This window comes from Hemiscyllium ocellatum, chromosome 22 (assembly GCF_020745735.1).
Source record: "Hemiscyllium ocellatum isolate sHemOce1 chromosome 22, sHemOce1.pat.X.cur, whole genome shotgun sequence".
NCBI lineage: Eukaryota > Metazoa > Chordata > Chondrichthyes > Orectolobiformes > Hemiscylliidae > Hemiscyllium > Hemiscyllium ocellatum.
Genome location: NC_083422.1, coordinates 39,996,595 through 40,013,255, shown reverse-complemented (window position 1 = coordinate 40,013,255; position 16,661 = coordinate 39,996,595). Strand labels below are relative to the sequence as shown.

The 16,661-nt window shown below is 41.5% G+C and overlaps 1 protein-coding gene across 1 annotated transcript in view; it reads left to right on the top strand.

Moving 5' to 3' along the window:
• The window catches only part of afap1l2 (actin filament associated protein 1-like 2), a 222,544-nt gene that overhangs the window by 106,878 nt on the left and 99,005 nt on the right, over window positions 1-16,661 (top strand). The window contains exons 2-3 of the mRNA XM_060842124.1: window positions 8,424-8,552; window positions 13,149-13,229. Of these exons, the coding sequence (XP_060698107.1) occupies window positions 8,424-8,552; window positions 13,149-13,229 (210 nt within the window). The remainder of the gene's footprint in view (window positions 1-8,423; window positions 8,553-13,148; window positions 13,230-16,661) is intronic.

The window sequence follows — 16,661 nt, the reverse complement described above, 5'->3', positions numbered from 1 at the left end:
CACAGTCATGGGTATACAGTGAGTACGCACCCCTGGGGGGCTCCAGTGTTGAGTGTTAGTGAGGATGAAATATTGTCCCCAATCTTCACTGATTGTGGCCTGTGGGTCAGGAAACTGAGGATCCAGTTGCAGAGAGGGGGGACTTAGTCCGAGATCACTAAGTTTAGTAATCAGTCTCGAGGGGATAATAGTGTTGAAGGCGAGGGATAGGAGCTTCACTTTGGTGCAATATGAGACCTTTCAAAGGGCAAAAGTATCAAACAGACGCCCATGCAGGGCAGGTGAGTGATCACTAAATCACTGACTGAGTAGATTCCATATCCTGGCCTAAGCCCTCTCAACCACAATGTAATGTGGCCTGGAAGCATTCACCCTTGTAGAGCCCTACAGCTAGCATGTGTGCAGGAGTTGTTCACTTCATATCTTAGGCCATTGAACATTGTGTAGTGATGAAGAAACCTGGGCTTTGGACCTTCACGTCAGTAGTTGCAGTCAGAATGACAGTCATCCACACAGCTGATGATGAAAAGAGAAGAGATAGCAGAGTCTTTGGCTTTGATATTTGAGTCATCATTGTCTACAGGTTTAGTACCAGAAGACTGGAGGATTGCAAACGTTGTGTCCTTGTTCAAGAAGGGCAGTAGAGATGACCCATGTAATTATAGCCCAGTGAGCCTTACGTCTGTCGTAGGAAAGATTTTGAAAAGGATTATAAGAGATAAGATTTGTAATCATCTAGCAAACAACAATTTGATTTCAGATGGTCAACATGGTTTTGTCAAGGGCAGGTCGTGTCTCACAAACCTCATTGAGTTTTTTGAGAAGGTGACCAAGCATGTAGATGAGGGTAGGGCAGTTGACGTGGTATACATGGACTTACAGTAAAACCTTTGATAAGGTTCCACACGGTAGGCTGTTGGAGAAAATGCAGAGGCATGGAATTGAAGGGGATTTAGCAGTTTGGATTAGAAACTAGCTTTCTGAAAGAAGGCAGTGAGTGGTGGTTGATGGAAAATATTCAGCCTGGAGTCTGGTTACTAGTGATGTGCCACAAGGATCTGTTTTGGGACCACTTCTGTTTGTCATTTTTATAAATGACTTACATGCAGGCATAGGTGGATGGATTAGTAAATTTGCAGACGACACTAAAGTCGGTGGAGTAGTGGACAGTTTGGAAGACTGTTACAGGTTGCAGGGGGACTTGGATAAACTGCAGGATTGGGCTGAGAGGTGGCAAATGGAGTTCAATGCAGCTAAATGTGAGGTGATGCACTTTGGGAAGAATAATAGGAAGGCAGAATACTGGGTCGATGAAAAGATTCTTGGTGGTGTGGAAGTACAGAGGGATCTTGGAGTCCATGTACATAGATCCCTGAAAGTTACCACCCAGGTGGATAATGCTGTTAAGAAGGTATACGGTGTGTTAGGTTTCATTCGTAGAGGGATTGAGTTCCGGAGCCGCAATATCATGCTGCAACTATACAAAACGCTAGTGCAGCCACATATGAAATATTGTGTACAGTTCTGGTCCCCAAATTTCAGGAAGGATGTGGAAGCATCGGAAAAGGTGCAGAGGAGATTTACTAGGATGTTGCCTGGTCTGGAGGGAAGGTCTTATGTGGAAAGGCTGAGAGACTTGGGTCTGTTCTCATTGGAAAGAAGAAGGCTAAGAGGGGATTTGATAGTGACATACAAGATGATCAGAAGATTAGATAGAGTAGGCAGTCAAAGTCTTTTTCCTCGGATGATGATGATGTCAGCTTGTACGAGGGGGCATAACTACAAATTGAGGGGTGATAGATTTAAAACAGATGTCAGAGGCAGGTTCCTTACGCAGAGAGTGGTAAGGGCATGGAATGCCCTACCTGCTAATGTAGTCAACTCAGCCACATTAGGGAGATTTAAGCAATCCTTGGATAAGCACATGGATGATGATGGGACAGTGTAGGGGAACGAGCTGAGAATAATTCACAGATCAGTGCAACATTGAGGGCTGAAGGGCCCATTCTATGCTGTATTGTTCTATGTTCTATGTTCTAAAAGTGAAGGTGAGAATATTTACATTAAAATGTCACTCATACCATAAATGTTTCCTCAGAAGGTCTTCTTCTTCCTTTCCCTCTCATTATGTCTGGATATTATCCCAGGCTTCAGGGATAGTTTGATGGAGCCTGCCCTACAATGGGGCCTGTTGGCCTTAGGGTGCACTTTCCTCAAATTGATCTCCAACAGGGTGGATGTAGAAGGCCAAGCCTCCTCTGGATTGTACTAAGGGCAGACTTTTGGGGAGGTGGAAGTCTTTTTGCGGTTTCTCCTCCAGCGAGCTGCTTATTGGCACATTTGTTCATGCATTTGAATGAAATTGTTTGTGGCCATGAGGTCACCATCTGCCCAGCAGTCCTCCAACTGCTCATGACCTGTTCCTTCCTCAAACAGTTGCAGAAATGTGACAATGATGTGCCCACCAGTGAGTGTTCCTGATACTAACCCAGCTAAAATATCCACCAAGGTGCCAGGGCCTCAGCTGGTGGAGGATACTGGAGGCAGCTTTGCCAGGCATTCTCTAAGAGATCTGTGGCTTCTTTCTCAGAGGTGGAGGTAGAGATACCTTGTGAGGCCATGTTCTTGACTGTGAAGATGGTGCAGTGGTAGCTGCAGAAGATTAACGAGAGAACTTATCATCTATTGATGGTTGTCAGTCCTTTCCAACTGGGATGTGTCTGATTAGCTGTCCAACTTCAAAAGCCTAATTATTGCCCTCAGGGAAACCTACCTCCATGCTAGTTAAGAGTCCAAACTCTCCCTCCCCCTCTCCACTTAACCGGAAACTCCCAATAGTTCTTTTCACAGTTGGTTTCAGCACCTGGAATTAGTCCCAGCCTCCTGCATGGGGAAAGTCCAATCCTAGGTTTTTATAATTACTGGTTTCACTCCCTTTTTTTTTGCAGGGCATTAAACAATAAGAAAGCACTGGGAATTTCAGTGTATCTCTGAATTCTGGCATTCTGTAATCACCTGCCTCTAGTGTTACTGCTTGCAACTCTATCTTTTTGGATCATTAAGAAGGCATTTGGTGTTGTAAAAGAACATTTAAGGGAGAGTTTGCATTTATTTGGAACTGTTGATTCTACAATTGCTAACGTTGCAGATATATCCTGCTGAATAAACATTACTTGTGCGAAGTGATTTAACCTAAATTTGCTAAGTTCAAACATTTCAGTAAAGCTACATGTCCTTATGCAATGTGTCATTTAAGACAACATTCTAGTCAATTCCACAAGTTATTTTCAAACTTTTAATAAACCTTTGTTTCATATTTTCATCATGAAGAAAACATTTTAAAAGTAACGGTAGAACCACTTTGATGGTTACTAGGAAGAATTTTCATTTGAAAGGGAAGATAAAAGATTAAATGTACTTTTTGATGGAAGTCTCCCATTTAGTCATAGAGTCATAGAGATGTACAGCATGGTAACAGACCCTTCGGTCCAACCTGTCCATGCCGATCAGATATCTCAACCCAATCTAGTCCCACCTGCCAGCACCCAGCCCATATCCCTCCAAACCCTTCCTATTCATATACCCATCCAAATGCCTCTTAAATGTTGCAATTGTACCAACCTCCACTACATCCTCTGGCAGTTCATTCCATACGTACCACCCTTTGCGTGAAAAAGTTGCCCCTTATGTCTCTTTTATATCTTTCCCCTTTCACCCTAAACCTATGCCCTCTAGTTCTGGACTCCCCAACCCCAGGGAAAAGACTTTGTCTATTTATCCTATCCATGCCCCTCATAATTTTGTAAACCTCTATAAGGTTACCCCTCAGCTCTGATGCTCCAGGGAAAACAGCCCCAGCCTGTTCAGCCTCTCCCTGTAGCTCAGATCCTCCAACCCTGGCAACGGCCTTGTAAATCTTTTCTGAACCTTTTCAAGTTTCACAACATCTTTCCGATAGGAAGGAGACCAGAATTGCATGCAATATTCCAACACTGGCCTAACCAATGTCCTATAAAGCCATAACATGACCTCCCAACTCCTGTACTCAATACTCTGGCCAATAAAGGAAAGCATACCAAACGCCTTCTTCACTATCCTATCTCCCTGCAATTCCACTTTCAAGGAGCTATGAACCTGCACTCCCAGGTCTCTTTGTTCAGCAACACTCCCTAGGACCTTACCATTAAGTGTATAAGTCCTGCTAAGATTTGCAAAAAGCAGCACCTCGCATTTATCTGAATTAAACTTCATCTGCCACTTCTCAGCCGATTGGCCCATCTGATCCAGATCCTGTTGTAATCTGAGGTAACCCTTTTCGCTGTCCACTACACCTTCAATTTTGGTGTCATCTGCAAACTTACTAACTTTACTTCTTATGCTCGCATCCAAATCATTTATGTAAATGACAAATAGTACAGGGCCCAGCACTGATCGTTGTGGCACTCCAGTGGTCACAGGCCTCCAGTCTGAGAAACAACCCTCCACCACCACCCTCTGTCCTCTACCTTTGAGCCAGTTCTGTATCCAAATGGCTAGTTCTCCCTGTATTCCATGAGATCTAACCTTGCTAATCAGTCTCCCATGGGGAACCTTGTCGAACGCCTTACTGAAGTCCATATAGATCACATATATCTCTGCCCTCATCAATCTTTTTTGTTACTTCTTCAAAAAACTCAATCAAGTTTGTGAGACATGATTTCCCACGCACAAAGCCATGTTGACTATCCTGAATCAGTCCTTGCCTTTCCAAATACATGGTAAAAACAATTACTGCAGATGCTGGAAACCAGATTCTGGATTAGAGGTGCTGGAAGAGCACAGCAGTTCAGGCAGCATCCAAGGAGCAGCGAAATCGACGTTTCGGGCAAAAGCCCTGTACATCCTGTTCCTCAGGATTCCCTCCAACATCTTGCCCACCACTGAGGTCAGGCTCACCGGTCTGTAGTTCTCTGGCTTGTTTTTACCGCCCTTCTTAAATGGTGGCACCACGTTTGCCAACCTCCAGTCTTCCGGCTCCTCACCTGTGACTATTGAAGATATAAATATCTCAGCAAGTGGCTCAGCAATCACTTCTCTAGCTTCCCACAGAGTCCCCGGGTACACCTGATCAGGTCCTGGGGATTTATCCACCTTTAATCGTTTCAAGACATCCAGCACTTCCTCCTCTGTAATCTGGACATTTTGCAAGATGTCACTATCTATTTCCCTACTGTCTATAACTTCCATATCCTTTTTCACAGTAAATACTGATGCAAAATATTCATTTAGTATCTCCCCTTCTTAAGGTTTGTTTTCTTCCTTGCTTGGGTCTTTCTTCAGCCAGTAACATCCAAGGCCAGGAATGTAGCTTGGGGTCTTTCTCTGGAGTAACCGATGTTACCTAACTAGAAAGGATCAGTATCCTCTGGGGAAGAAAGTGAAAGAGATCAGCAATAATGCCCATTGTCCGCTGTACCTTATTGAATTATTGATGAAGCTTAAAAAAAGGATGATGACTCAATTCACCTGTGCATCAATTTGTCTATTATCTTTATTCTGGCTTATAACGGTTGTATTCTTCTTACTTTCGATCTGGGACCAAGTTATGTTAATGTTTAAGCTCCTTTGGTGCCTCAGTTGCATTGTGCCAAATTCTTCTCTGCTCTATTGTGAAGAAGTGATCACAGGGAGAGTAGTGCACAGGTATGACAATGTTTAAACCATCAATGATGAGATCAGACTGGCTTTTCATGTGCATGCACCTTTAAGTGAACATAATCTTAAATTGCAACCAATTATCATCCAATACAAGAAGAATGTGATCTGTTATCCCATGACTCCAGCAGACAGAACCCGGTTGCAGTCATGCAGCTCCAACAGTTGACATTTTTCATATATAGCATAACCTTCAAATAATTAATCAACTTTTTTTTAATAACCATCCTTGAACGATTGACTTGTTTTCAATACACAGACGTACTCATCACCTGTGAGAACTGACTTGCTAGCACTTACTTTCCATTAACCGAACTTGAAGTCCTTCCAGGATATTGCTCCACTTCAGTTCTATCCACTTATATAATCCCTCCACACATCCCCTATGCACACCTCTCTTTGAACAGCTGATTCACCTTCATTGTGCTTCACAGGCACCACAGTCAATGTCACAGTCTTCAGCCAACAAACTTCTGTGCTCTGCAAATCTATTCAAAACCTCTCACATAAAGAAAACTCCTCAGAACCTGTTCTGATTAGGGTGTTTGACATCAAATAAATATGGTCCAATATATCTTCATAATGATGCAATTTCAACATGACTGAAATGAGATAAACTTTATTTTGTCATCAAAATTTTATCTGGCTTAGTAAATAAAAGGGACCATCTGTGTCCATGTAATTGAATGCTCCAAGAACTGCCATTTTAATCCAGGAATTGCTGTATGATGTGATTTCTGGAACACCGCAATGCCAGAGTCGCAATTTTTCCCATCTGTACTTTGAAGGGGAAGGTTCACACATCGGCAAATCAGGCACCAATGCTGCTTTATCTTTACTCATTATTACTTTTTAAAAAGTATTAAAGGTATTGGTTGACTTTTATTCCATTAGTTTGCTTTGGAATAAGGGAAATATATAATTGGCATATTGTTATTGTAGTCATCACAGCAAGACATTTGCAGATGGCTATAAATGTATTTTCAAAACAATAATCTAATCCAGATTTTGTATCCAAAGTAGTTGACTGTTAAGTTTCTTGTAGTAATAGTAATGCTTTTAGAAAATGCCAAGACTTTTAGGCCAGCAAAAGAAGCTGAATTTTTTTTGCCTATAGTGGGTGTAATAACATATTTAATGCCAACATAAAAACATGAAATGACTCCCTTAGGGTGATCGTGACATCATCTGGAGTGTACATTGGATAGAGCTCTTTATACACTGAAATTGGCTTGGTTATACTGTAATGAAAATACTGACATCTAACTGATATTAAATTGTTTAGTAAGGAGCCTTAGATAATAAATATCCCTTCCCATGATAAAATATAGCTCAAATTAATCCGTCTATTACTCATCACTGATTTCCATGCATGCGTCAGATACTCACGGAGGGCTGTTAGTTGGGGAGGTCATTGCACAGAGATTCAGATGACTCACTGGAAGGATTGAGAAATGTGAGAGTGAAAAGGAATATTGATCACTTGTAGTGGGAATTAAATATTCAGAAAAAACAGTTTATTCAAATAACAGTTACTTTTCCAATTAATTCTAACCATAGCCAGCAAACACATCTGGAGAGGTCAATTTGCTATTTTATGTACATTACTTATTGCTCGCTGAGTAATTTCATAGCTCCCCCAAATATTCCACAGTCAAAACTGAATATCTATTGCAAAATCACCATAAGTATAGAGGAACATTTGGATGTTGACTCAAAACAAATGCTTAGTTAGTATTCAATACAAGTGTTGAAACAAGCCTTCCAATATATGCTTACACCATTTCACTCCTCATTTCAAAAAGGAGGAGGTGTCAGACTATAACCAGGTCAAAACAAAGACTACTAGGAATTCCGGTGATTACCAGTATTTCACCCCAGTGCCACTGCATGTTTCATTCCAATTCATAGTACTACACGGTTATTTTTATTATGAAGACAAATGTAATTCCCATTGTATGTGCAGCAAGATTTCCTTATCACAGATGAGACAATTAATTGATAATTCCTCTGTAATCAGTGATGAAGTATTAATCAACAATGTGGTGTGTGATAGCAGGGGAAATCCCTGCTCTTTAATGTACAATACAATTGCAAAGCACTCTCATCTGAATGACATGGTTTGATCTAATTGTGCTGAAGACAAGGTACCAGACTTTACCCATCAATCACAGAAGCTGCCGGAAAAGCTCAGCAGGTCTGGAAGCATCTGTGGAAAGAAATCAGAGTTAACTTTTCGGATCCAGTGACCCTTCCTCAGAACAGGGTCCTCACCGGACCCAAAACTCTGATTTCTCTTTACAGATGCTGTCAGATCTGATGAACTTTTCCAGCATCTTCTATTTTTGTTTCTGATTTACAGTATCTGCAGTTCTTTCAGTTTTTATTGACTCATCAATCTCCTGACTTAGAGATGAGAATACAACCCAACATTCAAAGCTGACACTAACACAGTGGAATAACAGAACATGTCTTAACAGAGCTTACGCAAAGTTCCCATACATTCAGTGGAACATTAAGAATAACATGCTGTAATGCAGATGTGCATTGAGTAACGTTCTTCCATGGGATGCATAAGATTCATTTGAATGATCAGTGCTTAAATGCAGCACAATTTGTGATGGAACCTTCAATATGAATGTCGTAGGTCTTCTATTTCTGAATTGGAGCTTCTTTCCTGAACATGAGTTAATATTACATTGACTTTACTTCTAACCTCTTTCTTCCAGCACTGGACCAGCTGCTTGCAGAACTTGAGACGTTTTTGAAGTTACTGGATAATGAAAATCTCAGCCTCAGTGCCTTAGCAAAAAAATGTGTCTTATCCGATCTACTTCACAACATCATCAGTTCTTCAGGTCAGTTTTCAATTTAACTCTGCTTTGAGTAAGTTTTCTGACAGGAAGTTATTGAATTTTAGAAAATCTTAATCCACAGCCATCAACTGATAAAGTGACACAGACCAGAAGGTTCAGATCAGAAACTTGCAGGGTGTGCTGTGTTTAGTTGCTAGTAATCAGAATGGCAGAGCATGGTGTTCCAGTTGGAGTGAGCACTATGAGGGTGAGAAGAGAAAATCAACCATTATTCCTCTTCCTGAACATAAGAGAATATAGGAGTATCTTGGGGTTACCATTGACCAGAAGGTTAACTGTCCCAGCTATATCAGTATTGTAGCTTTACAGTAGGTCAGGGGCTGGGAATTCGGCAGCAAACAGCTCACCCACTGTTTTCCCGAAATCTTGTCCATCATCAACGTCAGGAGGGTAGTCGAATTCTCTCAGCTTGCCTTGTTGTTCTAACAACACTAAAGAAGCTTAACACAATCTGGAACAAAGTAGTCGCTTGATCAACAGCCCATCCACCAACTTGGCCGTGCTGTCCCTCCACCACTGATACAACGGTAACAATGTGTACCATCTCCATGAAGTATTGCCACAATTCAACAAGTCACCACCAACATTTCCCTTCAAGCGTACAACCTCTAGCACACTAGACAAAGACAGCAGACATAGGTACATTGATACCTCCAAGCTCTCTTCTGAGTCATGCACCATCCTGACTTGGAACTATATTACTGTTCCTTCAACGTCATTGTGTTCAATCCTGGAACTTTCTCTCTGACAGCATTTTGCAGCAGATCAGGAAGGTGGTTCACCACCACCTTCTAAAGGGCAATTAATAATGGAAATTAATACTGGTTGTGCCAGCGGTGCTTGCATCCCAGAAACATTAAAAAAAAAGTTAAATTCATTCAAGCCCATTAAACTGTATCTAGTTAGATGACAGTGAATCTGTTTCCTATCCACTCGCCCAGCTAGATTCTGTAACCTTTAATATTCTTCCCTAACAAAAATTGAATGGTTCCTATTAGAAAGTCCACAAATATAGGTGGACGTTTGAAAGCAGGCTCCAGTTAGCACCTTGTGTGAGTATTCAGCTGACACTGAATTCCACATGGAAAGACCACCAGTGGAAAGGTGAGTTTAGCCGTGAATCAAATGGAGGATATTGCAGTTATGAGCTTATCCTTCAGCAAAAGGGTCAGCACTTTTTGTTTTGTGCAGCAAGTGTCAAAGACCTCGCTGTCAGTGCAATCGCGTTTTCATTTCATGATTTTCTTTTACCAATCATGAGCCATGAAATCATTTCTTCTGCCACCCCTTAAGAAATGGCTTTTTGAGGTTGATAAACATCAAATACCACCCCCTCAATTGTATTTTAAGTGACTCTTTTACAATGAGTTGTAAAGGAAAAAGAATCCAAAAGCTGCTGTACACAACAGCCAGTCAACTTTTGAAAAAGAAAGGTAAATTACTCTGGGAAAGTAGTGTGCCATATTTCTAGAAAATTATTTTTAAATAACCTACTGCTTTATATGGTTTTAGATGGATACAGAATACGAGTGGGATGTTGCTAATATGGAAAATAAGCCTCATACAATCGTATGATTTCTTTCCAATTCATTTTTGGAATGAGGGCATTTATTGCCCTTTCCTAATTACCCAGAGGGTAGTTAAGAGTCAACCATATTACTGTGGGTCTAGGAGTCACATGAGGATGAAATGGTTCTGGTTTCAGGAAGTCCCATCCCTGTATCTAGCACCCAACCATTTTCAATCTGGGGATGGAGGGCTGGGGCACCAGGATCAAATGTGCACCCTATATTACTCAAGAGATGATCACAGGGACAGCGACACATATTAAAATGCCATTACCTTCAAATGGATCCAGTAGTCACAAAAGTGACATCCAAAACACAATATGCGGCTTTAGGTCTTTCAGGACACTGTCCAAGGTGGCTGGAGATCTTTGGAGACCATGATTTGGAGGTGCCAGTGTTGGGCTGGGGTTTACAAAGTGAAAAATCACACAACACCAGGTTGTAGTCCAACAGGTTTATTTGGAAGCACTGTAAGCTTTGTAAGAGGTGAAGTGCATTTGGGAGCCTTCAAGTACCCCTTAGGATAGTTAGAAAAATATATGACTATGCATACAAAGTGGATGAACTCCATGGAACTCCAAAATTGACCTGAACTGTCAAGCTGTCAAGCATTTCAAATCGCCTGGTCTTTAAATTTTTGAAAAATATTCCTGCAGTGTAAAAAGAGATCTAGGTACTGTATTGTGTTGACTTGAGCATGAGGACTATCATAATAGATTTGTGCTGCACAAATTATTTTGCAACCTATCGTCACAGTCCAATGCCTGTTTGTATATTTTGTTATTGACAATTCTAAGTGCTTATAAAGCCTTTGAGTGGGGTGATGATTATAAATGTTTGTTTTGATAAGAAATTTAGTAGTCAAGGGAGGTAAAATGTAGTGAATGGATTTTATTTATCAGAGTGTTTTTTTAATAATAAATCCGTTAATTGACACTTAAAACATTTGTTTCATCTCAGTATGGGTTCTGTGTTCTTCCCACTTAGTGACTTAGCATAGCTGTGATAAAGTACCATGGAAATATTGGAAATGATGAAGAAACATGAGGTTTGCAGGGAGGATATGAGGGGCAGTTCAGTTTCTGGTCAATGGTAACTCTCAGAATATTGATGTTTTGAGGATTCGGTGATGGTAATGCCGTTGAACACCCAGGGGCGAAGTCTAGATCCTGTCTTGTTGAACATGGTCATCACCTGGCACTTGTCTAATGAGAATGTTAGCTGCTATTTGTTAGCAAAAAGTGGAATGTAGTCTAAGTCTTGTTGCAGATGAATACAGGTTACTTCAGTATCTGAGAACTGGTAAATGGTGCTGCACATTGTGCAACCAGTGAATATCCTGCTTCTGATTTTATGATGTAGGAAAGGCCATTGCAGAGGCAGGTGAAGATGGTTGGGCAAAGGAGACATCCTCAGGAATGTGGATCTCAATTTTATTTTTTATTTGGGAAGTGGGTATTGCTAGATGGGCTAGTATTTAGTGCCTATTTCTACTTGCAGTAAGAAGTCTGTGGTGAGCTGCCTTCTTGAACTGCTTTTGGTGTAGAGGTGCAGTTAGGAAGGTGAAGATATTATAGTCTTAGGATTAATTGATCTCCAACAACAACCATCTTCCTTTGTCCGATTTATGATTTCATACAGAGGCGAATTTTCCACTGATTTTGATTGACTTATTTTAATTGGAAGTTGCATGTTGTGCAGACAAGAGTGGAAGCTGTATTTGCGTGAAAGAATCTCGCAAACAGCACCAATATGAATGACCCATTGTGTTATTGGCTGATGGAAGAATGCTGATTCAGGGCACGGTGCTTTGGAATCTTTCTGCACATTAGCCTAGGTAAAAGCTGAATTTGAACACTTGCCCTGGGTATTGGTTTGGATGCAGGCACAACTTAATAAATCTAATAAGCAACCCTCCATGATACATACCTGCCTACCTCTGCCCTGACTGCAAGTATAACAGTGGCACGGTTGGCATGGGATGCCTAGCCAGTGCACCAATTGAGGCACTTTATGCTGCCACTGCTGCAGAAGAAGTCCTTGTGCAGGCTGGTGATAGATGGGAAGGGTTCCCTCCATAACAGCACCCCGAGGTTCTGCAGAGGCATGTCAACCAAGGTTGTTCTCTGCAATAGCCTCTCAAATCCAAGACCCACTATATCTCCTCATCCTTCTTGATGGTGTCTTTGGGCTTAGAAGTCAGAAAGATGACCAACACATGCCTATACCCTCATCCACACTGCAGTCTCTTTCCTGCAATTGACCAACAGCTCTCTTGAGGCACAGCTACCCAGCCGAGAAGGTCTATAGTTCCACTCACAGCCTACTGACAGCTTAAAGGCAGAGGATCCGCCCAGTGTTCCTCTTGGACAAGTTTTCCCCAATCACCGATTTTTTTTAGCTGGAGGGGTAAGGAAATTGGCATCTTGTACTTTGCCCAATGTGCCAAAGTTGTGCCTCTTCCACCCATTCTCTGAGCAAAAGAGTGTTACAATTAAAAATTCAGCTGATGCATCACAGGCCAGATCAGGGCTAGGCTGCTAGATAAATATAATGATTAGTGGCAATCTACAATCCCTGTGTCATGTTCATGACTGATGCAGAGATGTTGTTCAGAAATTGCTAAAATATATGTTGTAAAGGATCAGTTAGGGCCTGTCGTGATGTTGAAATAGACCACAACTGATAATTGCTCTGTTTATGAAATCTTTGGAAGATTGTTCTTCACATGTACAAGGTATTAGAGTTCGACTAGTGTCTCTCTAACTTTTACGCACAGTTCAAAATGCCTCTGGGAACATTAGGTGCAGTCCATAATCAAATAACTTGTGTATAATTGGTTGGATAGAGCAAACCTGATAAGTTGAATGGTCATTTTTCTTTCAAATGTTCCTTGTGTTTTTGCTGTGTTTAAGTAGCTATGACTTATAAGTAGCATTTGTATCCAAAAGCGCAAATTTCCAGTTGGATGCTAAAACTAGAATATGTTACTTTATGTTTAAATTTGTAGCTGGAGAGGAAGAATATATCTATATGAACAAAGTTCTGCTTGAAGAAACCATTGCAACTGAGAAGAAAGTAGCAGAGAAAGGTAAATGGATCAGTGGGAGGTATTTTCTCTAAAGAGATACTTTAACATTCGCAGTCTGTTGTTTACATTCTATTCAAAGGTTTTCATTCTTAAAATGTTTTGACATTATGTCATTAACACCGATTGAGGTCAGAGGTCAGATCTGCTGGTTACCATCATAGCCAAAGAATGCCACGTAACGAGAAAAGATCTAAAGACCATTGCATCATGCTAAATGCAGCAGTTCATTGTTATTGAATCAGCTGCTGGAAGCTGTTATTATCTCAAAGTTAAGTTTGAAAACACATAAACAGAAAAGAATAAAAACCGAAAGAACTGTGGATGCTGTAAATGAGAAACTAAAACAGAAATTGTTGGAAAAGCTTAGCAAGTCTGGCAACATCTGTGGGGAGAAATCAGAGTTAATGTTTCTGGTTGAGTGACCCTTTCTCAAAACTGGAAGATCTAAATGCTTCTGATAACCAGACCTAATACAGAGGTCCTAATTGGACAATGACAGCATGCTTTTAGCTGGTGAAACTGTAACAGTAGAAGAAAACTTTGCCTCTTGCTAATTTGCTCCTACATATTCCAGATGAGGATAAATCTGATATTTCTGTACAAGTCCTCCAGCCAGGCAAGCAGATGTACTTGTGTGGATGTTTTAGGAATTTGGTTTGGAAATAGTTAAACATAATAATGATTTCCTGTACATGCCAGGCAAAACTTAATCTGCGTCTGCTTGGATAGGCAGCTGTCCACACTAGAGTTTCAGAAACATCGTAGCGTTAAGAAATGTATATCTTTCCTTTTTGTCATGTTGATCCTCCTAATTTTGTTGTTTCAGGCATTGCAGTCACGTCCTTTTTTAGTCAAATTCGAATATATAATAGAAGTTTATGTCAATTTGGTCAATTTGTATTAAATTATAAAGTTGTGGCTGCAAGCCCCACTTCAAGAGTTGAGCCAGTCAGATGATACTGCAGTTTTGTGTTGTGAGAGGGCATTGTTGTGGGTAGGCAGCACAAAGGGCAGCAGTGCTTCAAGATAGATTTTAAAACTAATGCCCTTTACTGATTGAGGTCAGAGGTCAGATGTACTGATTGCCATCATAGCCAAAGAATGCCACGTAATGAGAAAAGATCTAAAGGCTATTGCATCAAGCTAAATGCAGTAGTTCATTAAAGATCCATTGAAAGATGAAGAAACTTGAAAGCAAGATAAGGGGCTAAATCTTACTTTTTTTGGCTAAGTGTGAGTCACATTGAGTTGTGTGGAGTGATGTTTGCTTTGAGACCTAGAGTGTTTTCTCAATGTCTTACCAAACTCACCTAATTAATTAGCTAACATACCCCAATAGGTGTCCCATATCTGATTTCTGCTCTGAGTTACCATGTGCCATCACCAGAATAAAACAACTCATTGCCAAGGGAATATGCCCGAATTACTGGCATCCTGTGCCTCCTGTGCCACATCTTTAAGAGATGTGCTGTCAGTTCGAAGCTGCCTTGATGTCTGCCTCAGATAAGGTATACCAGAAAATCAGCACTCCATCTTGCAGGCAGGGATCTGGAAGTGGGAGCTGATTGGGCTGGTATCAACGCAGGACTTCCTCCTCCCTCAGAAATAGTAGTGGATACCATGACACCAGACCATGCCAGCCTGCTCTGAGCTTGCTACCCAGGGTAGAATAATTTCAGACCTCTGGATGAACACCCAGCAGTGCAAGATGAAGGTCAATGTCTTTTTCAGCTCTGCCAGGGTAACTTCTACTATCTTATTTGTGATACTTCACACTCTACTGTACTGCTACTGTACCCACTGCCCACCAAGGCTCATGCTTTAACACTCACTATTGCCTGCAACAGTTTCCCCACTCGTTCTCACTCACCCCAGTTCCTGGTACCATGAACCTCTGCACTGCCTACTTACCTACTTGGACATGTCCCCACCAGCACCAATAGTAATAATGTGTCAGCCACTTTCATTGCACAAAGAAAACAACCCTCAGTAGGCAAGAAAGACCCAATTAGGTGGTGTGCTGCCCATCATTTGGTTCTTCATCTTTTATCAGCTGAGGATTCTGTCTCTGACCGCCCTGGATTGGTGGTCCTTAACTTACTGAACCAAGAATCTCTGAGTGAAGACTATTCCCCCTTCATTTGATTCAACTGAGGACTGCTGACTGCAATGCCAGGCTTCCTGGCTTTGAGTCTGCACTAAAAAGCAAAGCAAGACAGCAGATTGTGAGCCTGGGATCTCTGGCTGAGGGGGAAAAGCACAAAAAGGCAAGAGAAATTAGGACAGTAAGTAAAGTGTTCAGAGAAGTAGCCTGATGAAGTCCACGAGCTGGGTGAGTGTCCCTGGGCACACAGTATCCTTGCTGCAGCATGACAGTGACAGTTGCCAATGTAGCCTGAGGTGCAGCATTGAATCGCAGAACCATTTTGGAACTAGATCAGAGATGCATCGTGAGTGTTCTTAGAAACTGGCACGTCGGATATCTATGTGGGGCATGTGTGACTGGTGCTCGTACAGCATGCCCTGAGACATTGGGGTCCAGGGTCCAGCATGGAGTTTGTTCAGAGCAAGCAGTGAGCTAAATCCAGCAGGTATGCATGCTGATTTCTATGTCAAGTTTGCCTGATGGCTAGTTTGTTTGGTGAGTTGGATAAGATTGGTAATTGGATACTAATGTGCCGAATTGAACCATCAGCAAGGTGCTTAACAAGCGTTAATCTTTGTCAATTGGCAATCCACCATTGCCTGATGAGATTCTCACCAAGCTATGTGTGAAAAGCATAAAAATGGAGTGAGAGGATCTCAATGTTGAGATGGGCCTTGGCGGATTTAGAGTCAGAGAGTCATTCAGCATGGGAACAGACCCTTTGGTCCAACCAGTCCATGTTGACCATAATCCCAAACTAAACTAGTCCCACCTGCCTGAACTTGGCCCATATCCCTCCAAACCTCATGTACTTAACCAGATGTCTTTTAAACATTGTAACTGTGCCCTCACCACTTCTTCTGGAAGTTCATTCCACACATGAACCACTCTGTGTAAAAATGTTGCCCCATGTGCCCTTTTTAAATTTTTCTCCTCTCACCTTAAAAATATGCCCCCAGCCTTGAAATTCCCCACCATAGGAAAAAGACCCTGCCATTCTCCTTACCTACATCTCTCTCAATTTTAAAAACCTTTATAAGATACTTCTCATGCAGTTCTGTCACATACCTTGCCACAGCCATATCACTCTTATTAGTCTGTCCACGAAAAGGCATCTGGATGGGTATGTGAATAGGAAGGGTTTAGAGGGATATGGCCGAATTACTGACAAATGGGACATGATTAGGTTAGGCTATCTAGTCAGCATTGACAAGTTGGACCGTAGGGTCTGTTTCCGTGCTGTATGTCTCTATGACCCTAAGACTATGTGCAAACATAAGAAAGGA